General features: G+C 39.5%; 1 protein-coding gene across 14 annotated transcripts in view; it reads left to right on the top strand.

Moving 5' to 3' along the window:
* The window catches only part of ARHGAP24 (Rho GTPase activating protein 24), a 523,018-nt gene extending 505,261 nt beyond the window's left edge, over positions 1-17,757 (top strand). For all 14 annotated transcript variants that reach the window (XM_014545980.1, XM_005874103.2, XM_014545976.1 and 11 more), the window contains 2 exons: positions 7,700-8,777; positions 16,004-17,757. In XM_014545980.1, the coding sequence (XP_014401466.1) occupies positions 7,700-8,777; positions 16,004-16,247 (1,322 nt within the window). In that variant the 3' untranslated portion in view covers positions 16,248-17,757. The remainder of the gene's footprint in view (positions 1-7,699; positions 8,778-16,003) is intronic.
* The last annotated feature ends 602 nt before the right edge of the window (positions 17,758-18,359 follow it).

Below are 18,359 nucleotides of genomic sequence, written 5' to 3'. Positions count from 1 at the left end.
ACAGCATCCCTATAATTTGTTGAAAAATTAGATTATCTGAACTGTATAGTTTCCCATAGTCTGAACTTTGTTGATTGCATATTCATAATGCAGTTTAGCATAGTCCTCTGCCCTCTATTTTCTATAAATTAGAACCTGGATCAAAGCCATGTCTGATAGTATTAGCAAGGCTATAGATTTTGTTATATAACATCTGGTTATCTTTATTTTGTGTGATCTTAGTGCAATTCTTAAAACTATTAATTCACTGGATGTTGAAACGGTGATATCCTAATTCTATAATTGTTTTCCAGTTTTACAAATTGTGACAAAATATCCATAACATAAAATTTGCCACCATTTTTAGGTGTACAATTCAGTAGTATTGTGTACATGTATATTGTCATGCAACGGTTACTACCATCCACCTCTACAACTCTTTTCATCTTGCAAAATGGAAACTCCGTATCCATTAAATATAATGCCTCAACTCCTGGCAACCCCAGTTTACTTTCTGTTTCTATGAATTTTATTACTGTAGATACCTCATGTAAGTGGGTTCACAGAGTATTTGTCTTTTGGTGACTGGCTTATTTTAGTCAGCCTAGTGTCTTCAATGTTCATCCATGTTGTAGCATCATAATGTTTTAACTTAATAATTGGGACACTTTTATTATAAATAAATAATAAATAAATAAAATCTCTTCTCATCTACTACTTAGTAACCCAGTGGTAGCTTTCATAAATAGCTGCTTGGTCTTTCCCTTTATTAGGTTTTAAATAAGGAAATAGATTGTTTTTTAACTGAATTTATTAACAAAAACCATATAGGTTTCAAGTGTGCGAGTCAACAAAACATCATCTGCACGCTGCATCATGTGCCCATTGTCCAAAGTAAAGGCTCTTTCCATCCCCATTTATCCTGCTTTGCCCTCTTCTACCCCACCACCCCCTTCCCCTCTGGTAATCACCATACTGTTGCCTGTGTCTATGTATATATATAATTTTTTTTTTTTGCTTAATCCCTTTACCTTTTTTTTCACCAGGCCCCCTGCTCCAGCCTCTCTGACAGCTTTCAGTCTGTTCTATGTATCTATGCTTCTGTTTCTATTTTGATTGTTGAATTATTTCGTTCATTAGATTCCTCATGTAAGTGAAATCATATGGTGTTTGTCTTTCTCTACTGGCTTATTTCACTTAGCATAATACTCTCCAGGTCTGTCAAGCTGTGGCTTCTTTAACATTCTCTAACAGTGAGTTCTCCTCCTTATCCTTCTTATTCTTCTTCCTATTAGAAATGTTATTATTAACACTATTTGTAAAATATAATTATGAACTCATGTATTTAAATCTATTTCATGAGTCAATGCATTGTAATTATTGTTCTTTGTAATTACTGTTTTCCATCTTTGGCCAGTGGAAGCCCCTTCAACTAGCCTTCCCAGTCCTTTTGACATGACCTGAATTGTTTTTCATAGCTTTCTTTCCCTTTAGTATTTCAGATTTCCCAGACTCATATGTTTCCCGCCCCAAACCTGAATCAGCCAATTTCCAAAGAGTCCAATTTTCAAAAACAATTTTTTAGTGGGAAATGATACTTCAAGACCAAAATACAGGTGATGCTCATTGCTACTGGTTTGGTCATTTCTAGACCTTTCAGTGGACAGAGCAAGTAGATAAAAATGCTACTTACAGACATACTTAGTACACATACAATATACATACATACACACATGTTAAAGACAAACTGCCTCCCAAGTTCACACTATACTTCCAATTCAAAATCATGTCTATAGCATTTTAATTTATTCTTTAATCTGCTATAGTTTCATATCCTTCCAAATATGAATCTTGGTTCTGAAAGGCATTGGAAATTACAAAATTCAAATATCTGATAAATAATCATTTGCTCCACCTCTTATCAAAAGCATAATAGTCTCAGAATAAAAATAGTAATACTATTAACACCAATATGATTATTGCAAACATTTAAAAACTTTTTATATATGATCTTCTAATTCTCCTTTTATTTTTTTACTAGAGACCCAATGCACAAAATTAGTGCACAGGTAGGGACCCTATGCCTGGCCGGCGATCAGGGCCAATCAGGGCCTTCTGGCTGCTGGCCAGGGCCTTCCTTCCCTGGCTGCCACTGATACACACACACACACACACACACACACACACACACACACTATATCTATATATACACATTAGATACTATACTCTCTTTCTTTTAGTTTTTATCCAGTCTTAGTTCTATATGTAACTATGCATTTAATGGTCCTTACATTATTGTCTCTCTAACCTTGTAGTTATCAAAATGTGGTCCAAGGATACCGGGGGTGGGGGGGCCCTAAGATACACACACACACACACACACACACACACACACTATATCTATATATACACATTAGATACTATACTCTCTTTCTTTTAGTTTTTATCCAGTCTTAGTTCTATATGTAACTATGCATTTAATGGTCCTTACATTATTGTCTCTCTAACCTTGTAGTTATCAAAATGTGGTCCAAGGATACCGGGGGTGGGGGGGCCCTAAGATACCTTCCGGAGGTCTCCAAGTTCATATCTTCATAAAAATACTAAGATTTTATACCAAGGTGTTTTTTGTCCTTTCACTATGTTGACATTTGCGTTGATGGTGCAAAAGCAATGATGGAAAAAAATAACTACCTTAGTGTGAATCAAGGTAGTAGTACCAAACTCCACTAGCATCATTACATTACATTTCTCACTGCCATACACTGGTAACAGGAAAAAATACAAATTTTACTTAAGAATGTTCTTGTTGGACAGTAGATCATATTAACTGTACTCAATACCCCCCTTGAGAACAATCTGGTGGAGAGATGAGCTCTATGTGTAAAGCACTTCTTCCACATACTGTTTTTAAGGTAATACAATAATCGGTTCAAGGAAATGCCTTTGTGTGATTACTTGAGGTGAGAGCTACACTAATTGTTTTTCCATGGTACTTCATGTTTACTTGAGAGAACAATGGACAAACTATAGTCATACAGACTTGAGCTTTTGGCAGACAGGTTCTCAAAAATGAACTAAGTTAATCTTTTTACTTTAAGAAAATCTCTGACAGAATGTGTTGTCATTGATGAAATTTAAAGAAGTAAAAAACTTTTATCTAACACCTTAAGCTTGACAGCTTCTTAATATTTAGCTATTCTTCTGGTGAGATTGTGTTGATAATGACACAATTAAATGTCGTTGATACTCTAAAATTAAAGGTACCAACATCTGGAGGATCTGCATAAGTCGGCGAATTTTTCAAATGTATGTTGTCATAAGCCAGGCATGTGTAGATGATCTGGTCAGCGTGCAGGTTAGGTTCTCTGATTTCACAGAGCCAAGTCTTCTGTTTTTCACAGAGTATTACAATATGGCAGCTTGCTTTCTAAGATGTACTGGCTTAGTTCCAACCCTTGGTTTTACTTAGCCTTCCCTTTCTTCTATCTTTATTGTCCTAGTCCTCCCTGCTTGATTTTGATTCCACTCGCAAGAATTTCCCCCCACGTGGAGTTTGGAAGGAGCTCTGGCTGGCCAGTGGCGAGAGTTCACAGGTGCTAGATGGCTCTCACTTCCCCAGGCTTTCCAAGGGATTAGGCACACTCCCTCCCAGTCTCACCTGCTGTTCTTAAATTAGCCCTTTGCATTTTGCAGCAAATACCTATACTTCAGGGCTTTTCTGTTCTCTGGCCCATTATTCCTTCCTCCTGCTTCCTCTCACACAGATGCCAACACCATGCATGTCTTGAGAAAACAGGGATTTGTCTGCAGCAATTTCTTTTATGGGGTTTGGGAGGACATCTTGCCACCAAGTTTAATTGTGAATGTGGTCCACGAGTTGGGATTTGCTAACTAGTTGCTCTGTTTTTATGTGGAGATTTGGGGAGATTCAATACTATGCTGCCACCATCTTCCCAGAAGTCAGTGAATTTTTTTGTCTTTTTGTTTGAACTCTTATTGTTGCTGTTTTAGAAGACGTCCTATAAAAATTGCATGGTCCACCCTCCCCCTCCCCCTCCCCCTGCCAGTATTGACAACAAAGGAGAGCAAAGCTGCTCCGGAGAGAAGCAGAACCATGAGCTCTGAGTCTCCTAGGGCACCAAAGAACCCCATTTCAATAGGAGTCCTGGGCCTCTTTTTGCCCCTAAGAAACCTGATGCCCAATGAGAAGAGTAATTTTCTCTAAATACAGTAATAATATGTGCAAGGGAAAGGTGCACAAGTGGACAAGTAGGTGTTTTTAAAAGAGTAGGGGGAAATGGAGCAGCAAAGTAATCTCACCTGTTGCTTTAATTTGCTCTGGTCATGAAAAGTCTTAATTCTGAGCTACTACCATGGAGTTGAATACCACTCAGCAATAAAAAGAATGAAATACCAATACATGCAACAACGTGGACCAATGTCAGAATTATTATGCTAAGTGAATAATGCCTGCACATGAAAGACCTCACACTGTATAATCTCATTTACATGAAATTCTAGAAATAGAAAAACTTAGTGACAAAAAGCAGATCAGTGGTTGCCATAAATGGAAGTTGGGGGTAAGGAATTGGCTAGAAAGGGGCACAAGGGAATTTTCTATATGATGATAATGTGGTGGTTCTTGGACTGGCATTTGTCAAAAATCACTATGTATTTTACAGATACCTGCACACATGCAAAATGACCTGTACGAGGGTATTCTTTGCAAAAACTAAATAAATTGAAACTATATTTCATATAGTTTAATGCCAAAGATATGTATATATATAATATACATTATATATAATAAATACATACTATATACTAAATATATACTATATATGTGTGCATAAGTGTACTTTAAAGTTTCAAGGCAACTTTTAAGGAAAATTGAATCCAATGCTTATGAAGAAAAATTCCTAAAATAGTATTTCAGTTCAAACTGTATAAAATGACATGAGCGGGGAATGGCTGGATTGTGCAGCACAGTGAGGCTCCTGAGTCTGCTTGGACTCTTCAGAACGGTGATTATAAGCACCCTGACCACATTTGGGTTTCATGTTTCTCATTAGCATTCTAAGGAAGAGAATGACAGAAAGGAGGAAATATAAAGGGAAAGAAGTGGTACACTTCATCATAACCACCAAGCTGGTCTGTCCTAAATAGCTGTAAAATATGGGAATTGGGGAGTCCCTTTACAAGAAACTATTGCCATTTATTATCCCGGAGACGCTGACACTCACTCTACAATTGTGGCAGGTACACTTTGGCATTGCTGTCCACAGACTCACCTTGGAGACCTTGGGGATGTCACTTTACAATGAAATGCCCCACAGAGTTCACAGCTTCGACGGGAAGCAGGGATGCCTCAAATATTAATATTCCAGTGACAGTTATTGTTTGAACTCTTATTGTTGCTGTTTTAGAAGACGTCCTATAAAAATTGCATGGTCCACCCTCCCCCTCCCCCTCCCCCTGCCAGTATTGACAACAAAGGAGAGCAAAGCTGCTCCGGAGAGAAGCAGAACCATGAGCTCTGAGTCTCCTAGGGCACCAAAGAACCCCATTTCAATAGGAGTCCTGGGCCTCTTTTTGCCCCTAAGAAACCTGATGCCCAATGAGAAGAGTAATTTTCTCTAAATACAGTAATAATATGTGCAAGGGAAAGGTGCACAAGTGGACAAGTAGCTTTTTTGGGAAAAAGCTAAATTTTCCCAAAGCACTAGGCAGAGTCTACAGGCCAGAGCCTGCTAACATTGTAAAGTGTGCCTGTCTTAAGGGCAAATAGTAAACTAGAACTAAGTAGACATGTCTTCAAACACAGTACCTGACAGTGATAGTGTTGACAGCCATTTTAGCGCTCCCAATGTCTTTTCATCAGAGTCACTGCTGCATGCATGGAAGTAGGATGACAAATTCAGATGTGACTAAGAAGAAAGATGGCTTTTTTCTTCCATGACTCTGTAACAATTGATGGTGCTTTAATAATTGTCTTATATTTCGTTTATTTAGAAAAATATCAAGTTTACTTATCATTACTGCAGTTTAAATGCAACAGCTGAAATATAGTAGAACAAGAACTATCTGGAGTAAGAAGACGAAGCATCAAAGTTCATCTAGGTCACTTACTGTCCATATGGCCCTGAGCAAAAGCTTAACCTCCCTGAGCTCCAGTTTTCTCATGTGAAAAATGTTAAGTCTTGTCTCACCGTCTTTTGAGAAACTTAATTTAGACGCTGTAAGTGAAACATTTCCATGTAGCACAGTGTTTCTCAAACTCTAACACAGAAATCACCCTGGGGCTATTGTCAAAATGCAAATTCTGCTTCAGAAGGCCCTCAGTGGGTCCTGAAACTGGGAAGCTTCCAGGTGAGGCCCTTGCTCCTGTGCTGTTATTGCTATGTCCTCTGGGAGCTGGTTAGGAGTGTAAAATCGTATGCCCCACCTAATACCTGCACTTCGACAGAACCTCCAAATAATTTGCATAAATATTAGTGTTTGAGCAACATTGGTCCAGCACCAGATCTGACACATGGCAGATTCTTGTTTTAAATATAAGTTTTGAATCATCACAGAAGAAATATGCAGAATAGAAAGAGATATAACACATTTTTCCTATGCAAAATTTGATTTGAATTATGTTCAGAGTCAACTCTTGCCTAGGTGCTGCTTTAAGCTAAAGAGTGGCCTCCTCCCAGGTTAGATTTGTACAGTCTGACAGCCACTCAATTAGCAGCTATTTCTGTGGAAATCTGCATTGTCTAAAGCCCTTCTCATCGTTTTCCTCACCAGATCTCATGTTTTATTTTATGTAGAAACCACATTTACTAACTAAAATTTAAATTCATTCCCTGCCCTAGCCGGTTTGGCTCAGTGGATGGAGTGTCGGCCTGTGGACTGAAGAGTCCCAGGTTCGATTCTGGTCAAGGGCATGTACCTTGGTTGTGGGCACATCCCCAGTGGGGGGGGGGGGTGCAGGAAGCAGCTGATCGATGTTTCTCTCTCATTGATGTTTCTAACTCTCTATCCCTCTTCCTTCCTCTCTGTAAAAAGTCAATAAAATATATTTAAAAAAATAAATAAATTCATTCCCTATATGTACTTATCAGACATTACTCTTACAAACTTTCATCAACATGATATAAACCGAGTTAACACATCAAATTAATACAGTTCAAGCCAAAGCAAAGATGATTGATGTTTGCATTAGCCTAAACTGCTTTATTGTGGGTACATGAATAACATTAATACTTAAGAAGATTCTTAGGGAAATTATGGCCCCCAAGTAAGGAAACTAGATTAGAAGCCTGGTTTATGGTGACAGCCAGTTTTAAGGGATTGGAGTCCAGATTGTAAATCAGCGAGAAATATGTAAAAATGTATTTGGAATTTCAGCCAATACTAGTATACCATTAACTGATAAACCCATTAATTTTTAAATAAATTACTGCTTTTGATGATAGATCAATTTTTCTATTCATTTTTTGAGTTATTTTACTTGCTGTAACAAAAGTTTAAGTGCTTGGTAGAGTTCACGGTGTATGCTCAAGAAATTTTAGTTTCTGTTTGCCATTATCATCATTAAGAATATAGTTCAGCACTGCTGATAATAATGTTGAATGTTCACCTGAATGTGGTCCTTTAAGGATCACTTTCAAAATGGGAAATAAATCAAAACTATTTCATTCATGTGACTTTGTTTTCTATGCAATTCTAGGCACTGTGGTAGTCCAGCAATTGATGTCAGTGATGATTAGCAAACACGATCGCCTGTTCCCCAAAGATGCAGAACTGCAAAGCAAGCCCCAAGACGGAATGAGCAACAACAACAATGAAGTTCAGAAGAAAGCCTGCGTGGGTCAGCTACAGAACAAAGAGAACAACAATACCAAGGACAGTCCTGTTCGGCAGTGCTCTTGGGAGAAGTCCGAATCTCCCCAGAGAAGCAGCGTAGATAATGGCTCCCCCACAGCCCTGTCAGGCAGCAAAACCAACAGCCCAAGGAACAGTGTTCACAAGCCAGATGTCTCTAGGAGCCCCCCTCTTCTGGTCAAAAAGAACCCCGCCTTCAATAAGGGCAGCGGGATTGTCACCAACGGGTCCTTCAGCAGCAGCAATGCAGAAGGTCTTGAGAAAACCCAAACCACCCCCAATGGGAGCTTACAGGCCAGAAGGACCTCATCACTGAAGAGCTCTGGCACCAAAATGGGCACCCACAGTGTACAGAACGGAACAGTGCGCATGGGCGTTTTAAACACCGACTCACTCGGGAACCCCATGAACAGCCGCGGCATGTCCTGGCTGCCCAATGGCTACGTGACCCTGAGAGATAACAAGCAGAAAGAGCAAACAGGAGAGTCAGGCCAGCACCACAGGCTCTCCACCTATGACAACGTCCATCAGCAGTTCTCCATGATGAACTTTGATGACAAACAGAGCGTTGACAGTGCCACCTGGTCCACTTCCTCCTGTGAAATCTCCCTCCCTGAGAACTCCAACTCCTGCCGCTCCTCCACCACCACCTGTCCAGAACAAGACTTTTATGGTGGGAACTTTGAGGACCCTGTTCTGGATGGGCCCCCGCAGGACGATCTTTCCCACCCTGGGGACTATGAAAACAAAAGTGACCGGAGGAGTGTGGGAGGTCGAAGTAGTCGCGCCACCAGCAGCAGCGACAACAGTGAGACGTTTGTGGGTAACAACAGCAGCAACCACAGTGCGCTGCACAGTTTGGTGTCCAGCCTGAAGCAGGAAATGACCAAGCAGAAGATAGAGTACGAGTCCAAGATAAAGAGGTGAGGAGAATCTGGAGCTCATAACTGCCAGAGAGCCTCCTACCGGTCACACTCACACAGGGGGTTAAATATGCGCTTTCCCGAGCCAGAGCCCCCTATTCAAGTCCTGGCTTCACCATTTGTAAACTGGGGGCTTCGGGAAAGTTAACTTTACCTCTTGTGAGCCTGGGTTTCTTCATATGAAAAATTTAAATGCTAGTAGTGTTTCCCTTGAAAGCATGTAAGAAACCATTGAGCCTTGTTCCTGCACAGCAGAGGTACCCAATTATGCTGTGAGGATTTGTGCTAGAGGCTGGTTCGAGAGGAGCTGAGAGGGGAACGAATGGAGGGTAACGAGCCTGTTTTCACTGACAGGAAAAGGATGGAATGAGGGTAAAGTTGTAAAAATAATCAGACCTTTTTTTATTCTTTTGATTGTTGAATGCTGAGTGAGTGTCTGCTATCGGCCAAGCTCAGTTTCAGGCCCTGAGAATTTAGCAATCAATAAAACATACTAGTATATAACCTCAGTCCTCATGGAACATGCCTCCGTTGTACGAGAGAAGACAGATAAATAAGTAAAATGAGTCCTATGCTAAGTAAAACTGGGAAGAGGGGGAAGAGTGTTGGTGAAGTGCAGGGCCTTATGGCAGGTTAAAGGGGAAGCTGTGCAAACACCTGGGAGAGGAGCAGGTGGAAATGCTGTGAGATGGGCTGGGCAAGGAGCTCAGCGAGGGAACAGGTGATAGGATCTTGGGGATCAGATTAAGTCTTTAGCTTTTGCTCTGAGATTAGAATCCATGAAGGTTTTTGAGAAAGGTGTTGACATGAAGTATATTCATATGAACAAGGAAAATTATAGCCTAAATGGGAAGCAAAAGCTATGATTTATAAGGAAACAGCTATGCTAAACCCTAATTTATATCCTTTCACATCTTCTCATCAGATAGCCAAGGCAGGAAGAAGTTTGCTTAGCAACTTCTCCAGGAAAACAACCCAGGCAAGATAAAGGGGCATTGTCTGAGGGTCCTGAGTTCACAGAGCCCTGACTGTCAGACAGGCCATGGAGAATGGAGCCCAGGGCTCACAAATATAATCTTGTCCTGAAAGTCACCACATTCACACGTCACTGAGGTCACAGAAATGGCAAAACTGTTTTTTGTTTGTTTTTTGTTTGTTTGCATGTGTGGTGTTTTTGGTTGTTGTTTTTGTTTTGATTTTAGAGAGAGGAAGGGAGAGGGAGAGGGAGAGAAACATCAATGAGAGAGAAACATCCTCCTGCATGCCCTCTACTTGGGATCCAACCCAAAACTCGGGCATGTGCCCTGATAGGGAATTGAACCGGTGACCTCCTGGTGCTTCGGACCATGCTCAACCAACTGAGCCACACCGGCCAGGCAAAACTGATTGTTTTTATGTTCTCCTTTCAGCATTGTATAGGCCAAAGAACACTGAGCTCCCAAGTCAGAAGGCCTGAGGCTCGGTTCAGTGTGAGGGAGCCCCTCTAGTGGTCCCACTCCCAGGCTCAGGCTGTGTGTTGGGTGGACCTCTCCCCTTGGGGGGGTTCTAAGACCCTTATCATTTGTGCACACCAGTCTTTGTCCTGCTTCAACTGCTTCCATGTCTCCACACCCCACATGGTTTCTTTTACGTATATAAACTTGACTTTATTTTACCATTTCCCATCCATTTATCAATCATCAGGCCAAAAGGTACTTATTTTCAAGAGTACCCACAGTGTAGTAAATATAGAATAAAATGCTATTTATATGTTAGGTTTAAAAATTACTTTCAAAAGTTGTTTTTGTAAACTTCGCTGAATGGAAAGTTGATTTGAATTTTTCTCCATAATGCCGAGTGACGGGAAGTTTAAATAAGAAGAAAAAGGCAGCAACATCTTTCAGATTACTCCTCTTTCTAAATGTGATGTTTAGAAGCACTGGCTCCCAGAACTCTGAACTGCTCCCGGTGCGTGGTGATAAATGAGCACTTAGCACTGGGAAAGGAGATACCAGCTGAAGCTTGCATTCATCCTAATGCAAGTTTCAACTGTTATCTCCATCCTGGAAATAAGTTATCATTGTGAATGGCTGCAGATGAACATATTCCTTTTTGACGACATTGGTGATACATTCATGTTCTGAGTCTATGGTGCATTTCAGAGACTTTGATAAAATAATAGAACTTTTCAATAGAGTGCCATCCCACTGGGCCCTCTCACTGTAGCATTCCTACCACCTGACAGGCAAGGGAGGGGCTCACAGAGAGGTAGGGCAGAGGAGCTGCCACATGCCCAAGCCACAGAAATTCCTGCTTAGACTTACACATTTTGCTTTCAATTTTTTTAACTCCACCCACAAATATTGAGGTTAGATAGATGATTCATACGTATGTACATACGTACCTACATACCTGAATAGCTCAACAGATGATAGATAACATAGCTGGATAGTACTTTATCAATTATTGATATGTTTTTTAGTTTTTAAAAATGTGAATTTAGTGTTCTCCACCCCCCATTTCCTTTATTGTATTATAGTCAGAGAAATTTATTTTTATGATATCAATTATTTGGTCTTGTAAAAATGATTCTTTTATGATTGGTTTGGGATTTTATATATGACCATAGAGCAACTCTGTTAATCAAGCTGCTTAAATATTTTACATTTTTCCTCATTTTTATCAGATAGATCTATAACTTCTAACAAAGATAACTCTCCTAAGCTTTATGGATTTATCAATGTCTCCTTAAAAATGTCTGTTATATTTTATATTAACTTATTTGAGGCTACACTGCTAGGTGAATAGAAGATCAGAATTGTTTATATATTTCTGATGAATTGATATCATTGAGTAATGGTCATCTTTAGTTGTAATAATGTATTTTTCCTACAAGTCTATTTTTTCTGATATTAGCATTGCTATACCATTTTTTATTTTGATTAGTAACTTTCTGCTATTTTTACCATTAACTTTCAAATTTTATTTGATCTGAGGACATATATTTTTCAATTCTGGAATATTTTTATCTATCATCTTTTTATTTCATCTTCCCCATTTTCTCAACTTTCTGTTTCTACAACCCTTATTCAAGTATGTTGGGCCTTCTTAATCCATGCTCCATCTCTGTTAACATCTCTTTCTCACATTAAATTTCTATCTTTCTCTGTGAGGCATTCTGGACAATTTTCCCAGACCTGTTTTCCTGTTTACTGATTTTTTTTTCTTTTTTAAGATCTATTTTTTATTATAGTAGATATACAATATTATATTAGCTTCAGGTGTACAGCACAGTGATCCAACATTTATATACCTTACTAAGTGATCACCACAATAAGTCTAATAACCATCTATCACAATACATAGTTATTTTAATATTATTAGTGGCCCAGTGCACAGATTCATGCACATTGAAAGGAAATTAATTAGAAGGTGGCTGGTAGGGTGGGACTGGGCGAGACAACCGGACATGCCCTGGAGCCAACCTCCCACAGTCCCTTCCCAGGGCCACGGCTCGAAGGGCAGCTGCGGTCACCCCAGTTCGGCAGTAAACCAGATTTGGGGCCTACAATGCCCCAGGAAAATAACCCATGGCCGAAGGTGGAAACACACAGCCCCGCAAGGAATCGGGCTCCCTCCTCTCTGGTTCAGGGGTGCGTCACCTGAGAACCGCTGCTGCCAAGTCACTGCAGCTCGGCAGCTCCTGCATTGAGCGTCTGCCCCCTGGTGGTCAGTGCACGTCATAGGTACCGGGTGGTTGGACGGTCACTTAGCCTTTTATATATGTAGATTAACTATATTTCCTTTGCTTTACTTTCCATCCCTGTAACTTATTTTATAACTGAAAGTTTGTACTTTTAAATCCTCTTCCTCTTTTTCTCCCACTTCCCACCCTCCACTCCTCAGAAAACCATCAGTTTGTTTTCTGTACCTATGAGTTGGCTTCTGTTTCATTTTTTTTTTCAATTGTGTTGTGTTTTTTAAATATATTTTTATTGATTTCAGAGAGGAAGGGCAAGGGAGAGAGAGATAGAAACATCAATGAGATAATCATTGATCAGCTGTCTCCTGCACCCCCTACTGGAGATTGAGCCCACAACCCAGGCATGTGCCCTGACTGGGAATCAAACTGTGACTCCTGGTTCATAGATTGATGCTCAACCACTGTGCCACACCGACTGGACTTGTTTTTTAGATTCCATAATTGGAATCATATGACATGTCTTTCTCTGGCTTATTTCATTTAATATGATATTCTCTAGGTCCATCCATGTTGTTGCAAATGGCAAGATTTCAATCTTTTTTTATGGCTAAGTCATATTCCATTGTATATATGTATCACTTCAGTCTTTTTTTATGGCTGAGTCATATTTCATTGTATATATGTACCACTTCTTTATTAATTCATCTATTGATGGACACCTACATTGCTTCCATATCTTGGCTATTGTAAATAATGCTGCAGTGAACATAGGGTGTATATATCATTTAAATTATTGGGTGTTTTTTCTTCAGATAAATACCCAGAAATTGAATGCTGTATCATACAGTAATTCTGTTTTTAATTTTTTGAGGAATTTCCATACTCTTTCCCATAGTAGCTGTACCTAATTTATAATCCCACCAACAATGCATGAGAGTTCCCTCCTTTACACCCTTGCCAACACTTGTTATTTGTTGTCTTTTTGATTGTAGCCTTTTGTAGGTGTGAGGTGATACCTCATTGTGCTTTTGATTTGCATTTCCCTGATGATCAGTGATGTTGAGCATCTTTTCAGGTATCTGTTGGCCACCTATATGTCTTCTTTGGAGAAATGTTTATTTAGGTTCTCTGCCCATTTTTTAATCGGATTATTTGCTTTTCTGGTGTTGAATTATATGAGTTTTTGGTATATTTTAGGTATTCACCACTTGCCAGATGTATCATTTGCAAATATTTCTCCCATTCAGTGGGTTGTCTTTCTTAATGGCCTTCTTCACTTTGCAAAGCATTTTATGTTTTTTTAAATATATTTCTTTATTGATTTCAGAAAGGCAGGGAGAGGGAGAGAGAGATAGAAACACCAATGGTGAGAGAGAATCATTGATCAGCTACCTCCTACACACCCCCTACTGGGGATCGAGCCCACAACCCAGGCATGTGCCCTTGGCCGGAATCGAACCTGGGACCCTTCAGTCCGCAGGCTGATGCTCTATCCACTGAGCCAAGCCAGCTGGAGCCTTTTAAGTTTAATGTAGTTACATTTTGCTTTTGTTGCCTTTGCCCAAAGAGACATATCCAAAAATGTATACTTTAACACTGATTTTTTCTTTTGCTGATTTAATTCTGACACTTCACTCATCCCATGAATAGAGTGTTTGTGGTCCCTTTTGTATAAAGATAATTAATGCTATAAGCTCTCAGCTGAATCACTCTCAGTTTTCTTCCTCTCTTATACCAGAGACCTCTTCTCCCCCATGTGAAAAATAAAAACTAGCTCCCTCCTCAGACCTCTATCCAGGATCAATACCCTTTGTGTGCTTCCACTTACTGTTCTAAATTGGAGTATCTTTCTCGGTTATGATACTTGAACAGGCTTTTTTAAATTTCTTTTAACCTTGCTATATATTTTTAAAGTTTTTATGTATTTTTCCAGCATCACTCTGTGTCTGCAGTGGGAGGGGTTCCCTTCTGTATTCCACTCAGGCTGTTAGAGTCCTGGAAGTTTCATACTAGTGCCTGATACGTATAATGTATCATTATTGTTTAAAGGATTGTCTTCATTGGTATTTATGCTTGAGTTTCTTTTTAGCATTTTTATTTCTAAAATAAATAGATTTAAAAATCAAAGAGAATGTATTGTAGACTAATTCTGGGTTGCAACCAGCACACTGCCAGGTTGTCATATAAAAAATGTGATCATATGATCAAAACAGCCTTCTAACTGATTAGAGAATATGAAGAATTCTCATACTTTCAAAAGAAGAACAGGTTTATTTATTTTTTAATATATTTTATTGATTTTTTACAGAGAGGAAGGGAGTTAGAAACATCGATGAGAGAGAAACATCAATCAGCTGCCTCCTGCACACTCCCCACTGGGGATGTGCCCACAACCAAGCTACATGCCCTTGACCGGAATCGAACCCGGGACCCTTCAGTCCGCAGGCCGATGCTCTATCCACTGAGCCAAACCGGTTAGGGTAGAACAGGTTTATTTTTAAGTGTTATTATTATTATCTGGATGAAATATCAACACATGAGACATTATAAAACAAAAACAATTGAGATTTAAAGTTTGAAAATTATTATTAAGATAATCAGGTTTCTGAAATTCAAATTTTAGTGTTATGGTAACTTTAAACATATCCCAGGGATATTAGCTCAGAAGAGGAGACACGAAAAAGTAAACTATTATTAAGATCCATCATATAATAAACAAGTGCTTAATACTCCTCTTTGAACAACAACAAATTATGTTTTGGAACTTAGTGATTATGGAGAAAACTGTTTTCAAGAAAGTTATCTAAAATCATACAATTATCCAAAAGGATACAGCTATCAATCTATAGAAATATAAATCTCGAGATCCTAAGATATATTAACTTGGAAAGCAGTGAGATTAGGGATAGCAGGTTACTTGGGTGGACTCCATTGTCACAAAATGTCAGGTGGATTACTTATTCACCACAAGTTATCTCTACTCTTCTGCATGTGCGTTAGCTTTGGTACCACTTTTATAAGATTCCTGTGTCTCAGAAAGTTCATTCTTAGCAGTGGACTTTATCTAACAATGATATTTTTACTATCATTTTTCCTCTCCTAGAAACCCAATAGGATTGCTCCCCTTTTCTTCCATCTTTACTGGGCTTTCCCCCTTTCTGTTAGTAAAGCCCATTTTGCAATAAGGATCCAGGAAGCCTTGTGGTTTGGGCTGCCTTCTGCTTCTGCCGTTCTGTGCTGTGTGACATTGGTTTTCTGACTCCTCTGTGCTGACATTTATACATTCACTTTCAAATGACAACTAAGTGCTTCTGAGAGAGGTCTTGGGGTATCTTGTTAACATGATAGCAAATCATCTTAGCAAATACTAAAACAACAACAACAAAACCTTTAAAATCACTGGACCTTACCTCACTGATTTAAAAGGGCTCACCCCAATTTCCTAAGCTTTGCAGAGACAGAGTTTAGATAATATTTGTATCCCTGTCCTATTGCATGTGAATAAAATCACTTTATCTTTTATTTTCGCCCCAACCCTTTGCAGCTTAGAGCAGCGAAACTTGACGTTGGAAACAGAAATGATGAACCTCCATGATGAACTGGATCAGGAGAGGAAAAAGTTCACAATGATAGAAATCAAAATGCGGAACGCAGAGCGAGCGAAAGAAGACGCTGAGAAAAGAAATGACATGCTTCAGAAAGAAATGGAGCAGTTTTTCTCCACATTTGGGGAGCTGACGGTGGAACCCAGGAGACCCGAGCGAGGAAACACGATATGGATCCAGTGAGCCGGCTGTCTCCCGCTGTCTCTGGTGGATCTGGGAAGGACTTTGGGGTTCCTGTGGGAGGATTATGTGGGATCAGGTGACAGGTCACCTGGCTGTACAGTGCTCTAACTGGTGAAGGAATATCATTTACAGACATTACCCATCCATATCTGCAACGTGTACCAAAGTTATATCACGCCCCATATGCTACTGTCAAGTGTTACAACTGGATATGTGTATATAGAGTAGTTTTTTGAAAAGTAAACTAAAAACGAGAAGCATATCTCAAGAATTATTTTATTGCAAGTCTTGTATTTAAAATGTTAATTCAATATGTTGTTGCAATTTAGCTTGCTTTCAAGCTTCACCCCTTGCACTTAACATAAGCTATTTTTGGCATTGTGTTATCATCAGCTTATTTTATAGATCAATATTTTTATTTCCCTTTTTTTGCTGAGGAAATGAAGATAAGCAGATATATAAAAATATATAAGTATATATATATAAGATGAGTTATTAAAAGCAAAAGAATACTTTGTGGCTGTGCTGTTTGTGCCAATAGACCTTACCATGACCAAAAAAAGAAATGTAAATCATTCTATGAAATACAGTGGAATCACCAGGAACCTTTGAACTGCTCTGTAAATTCTTCCCTTGACACTGCTCAGTTTGCTTTGCGATGATTTGGCACAGGGCATGTTGGATGTGGAAAAAAGCCCCTTTTTCCAGCCCCCTGGTCTGCCTGGTCAGGTCCACAGATGCCTGTCTGCTACGCAGGGTGCACCTTAGAGGGGCAACATGGGAAAGAAAAACATTTCACCAGTCATGCCTTGAGTTACTCTGTCGTTCTGGCCTGAGTCTGTAACTGCTGGACGGTTACCTGAGAAATTCTTCCTGCCCTTTGAGAGTTAGGAAAAAGGCTAAAACCCCTTGCCCCACCCCTGCAATGCCATTTTCTGAGCACCTGCCTTTCACTCAGACCTCTCCCCCACCCCCAGGTAACTGCACTTTGGGGCTTGTCACCCTCAGTGAAATAGTAGTTCTGTGTCCCTCTCAGTTAAACCACTAGCGTGTGTACCACAAAGTGGCATTCTCCTCTCAGTCAGGCTCACTGTTCTGTTGTCACCTGGGATTCTCTCTGAAGGACACAGAGGGCAAAGGCATTCTGCAGCAAGAGAGAGGTGATGGAGGGAAAGGGGACCAGAAGGAGGAGGAGACAGAAGAAATGAACTAACAATTTTGCTTCTGATTTTCACAGTATTGTTTTTCCCTGTTGGAAACATAGTCATTCACAGTAATTTTCAAATGAGAATGCTTCAAGGTCCAATTTTGATGAATTTGTGAACATTAGTGATGATAACTTTCTAGAGAATCTCATGTTTCTCAGGAGTGAGAGTTTGGGGAGAACAGTTCTTCACACATCAATAGGACAATGCTTTTATGAAACCAAACAAATATATCTTTCTCAAAGGAAAACAGAAAGTCACCTTTAAAGCATAATTGGAAATAAACACCACTTGAGTTTATGGGATTTGTGTGTTTGAAGGTTCTATGTTTGTGTGTGTTTCTTTTTTTCAAGGGGGAGAGTAGCCTTGAAAGCATTCATTCTTGTCGCTGTGCTGCTTTTGTTTACAGCCCTTCAAGGATCAAGCTTACGTGGTCCTTTAGGATCAACCACTGTGTACATACAAATGCCCGGTCATGGTCAGAGTGTGTGCAGGAGGCAACCAATCGATAGGAGAAACCCATCGATGTTTCTCTCTCTCCCCCCTACCCTCTCCTCCACTCTCTCTTTTAAAAAAATCAATGGAAAAAGTATCCTTGGATGAGGATTAAAAAAATAAATACCAGAATTATATCTTATTGATTTTAAATCTCTCACTCTCCACCCTTTATGTTACAGAGTGCCAGCACAGAGAGTTAGCAATAAATTTGGAGAGTTAGCAAAAAATTATGAGGGATGCTGTTATTTTAATTATTGATTTTGGTGATGATGACCTCTAATCAATGGATACTGAGTTTCTATTAGTTCTCCTATTAATCAAGGTAAAAGCCTCAAAAATATCAACTACAAATTGACATAAGAATAAATTGGAAATAAGTGCTTAGGTAGTATCAAGAATTCATTTGCTA

The sequence above is a fragment of the Myotis brandtii genome, unplaced genomic scaffold, assembly GCF_000412655.1.
Source record: "Myotis brandtii unplaced genomic scaffold, ASM41265v1 scaffold424, whole genome shotgun sequence".
NCBI lineage: Eukaryota > Metazoa > Chordata > Mammalia > Chiroptera > Vespertilionidae > Myotis > Myotis brandtii.
Note: the sequence above shows the minus strand (reverse complement) of the source record. Positions and strands in the feature narration are given on the sequence as shown.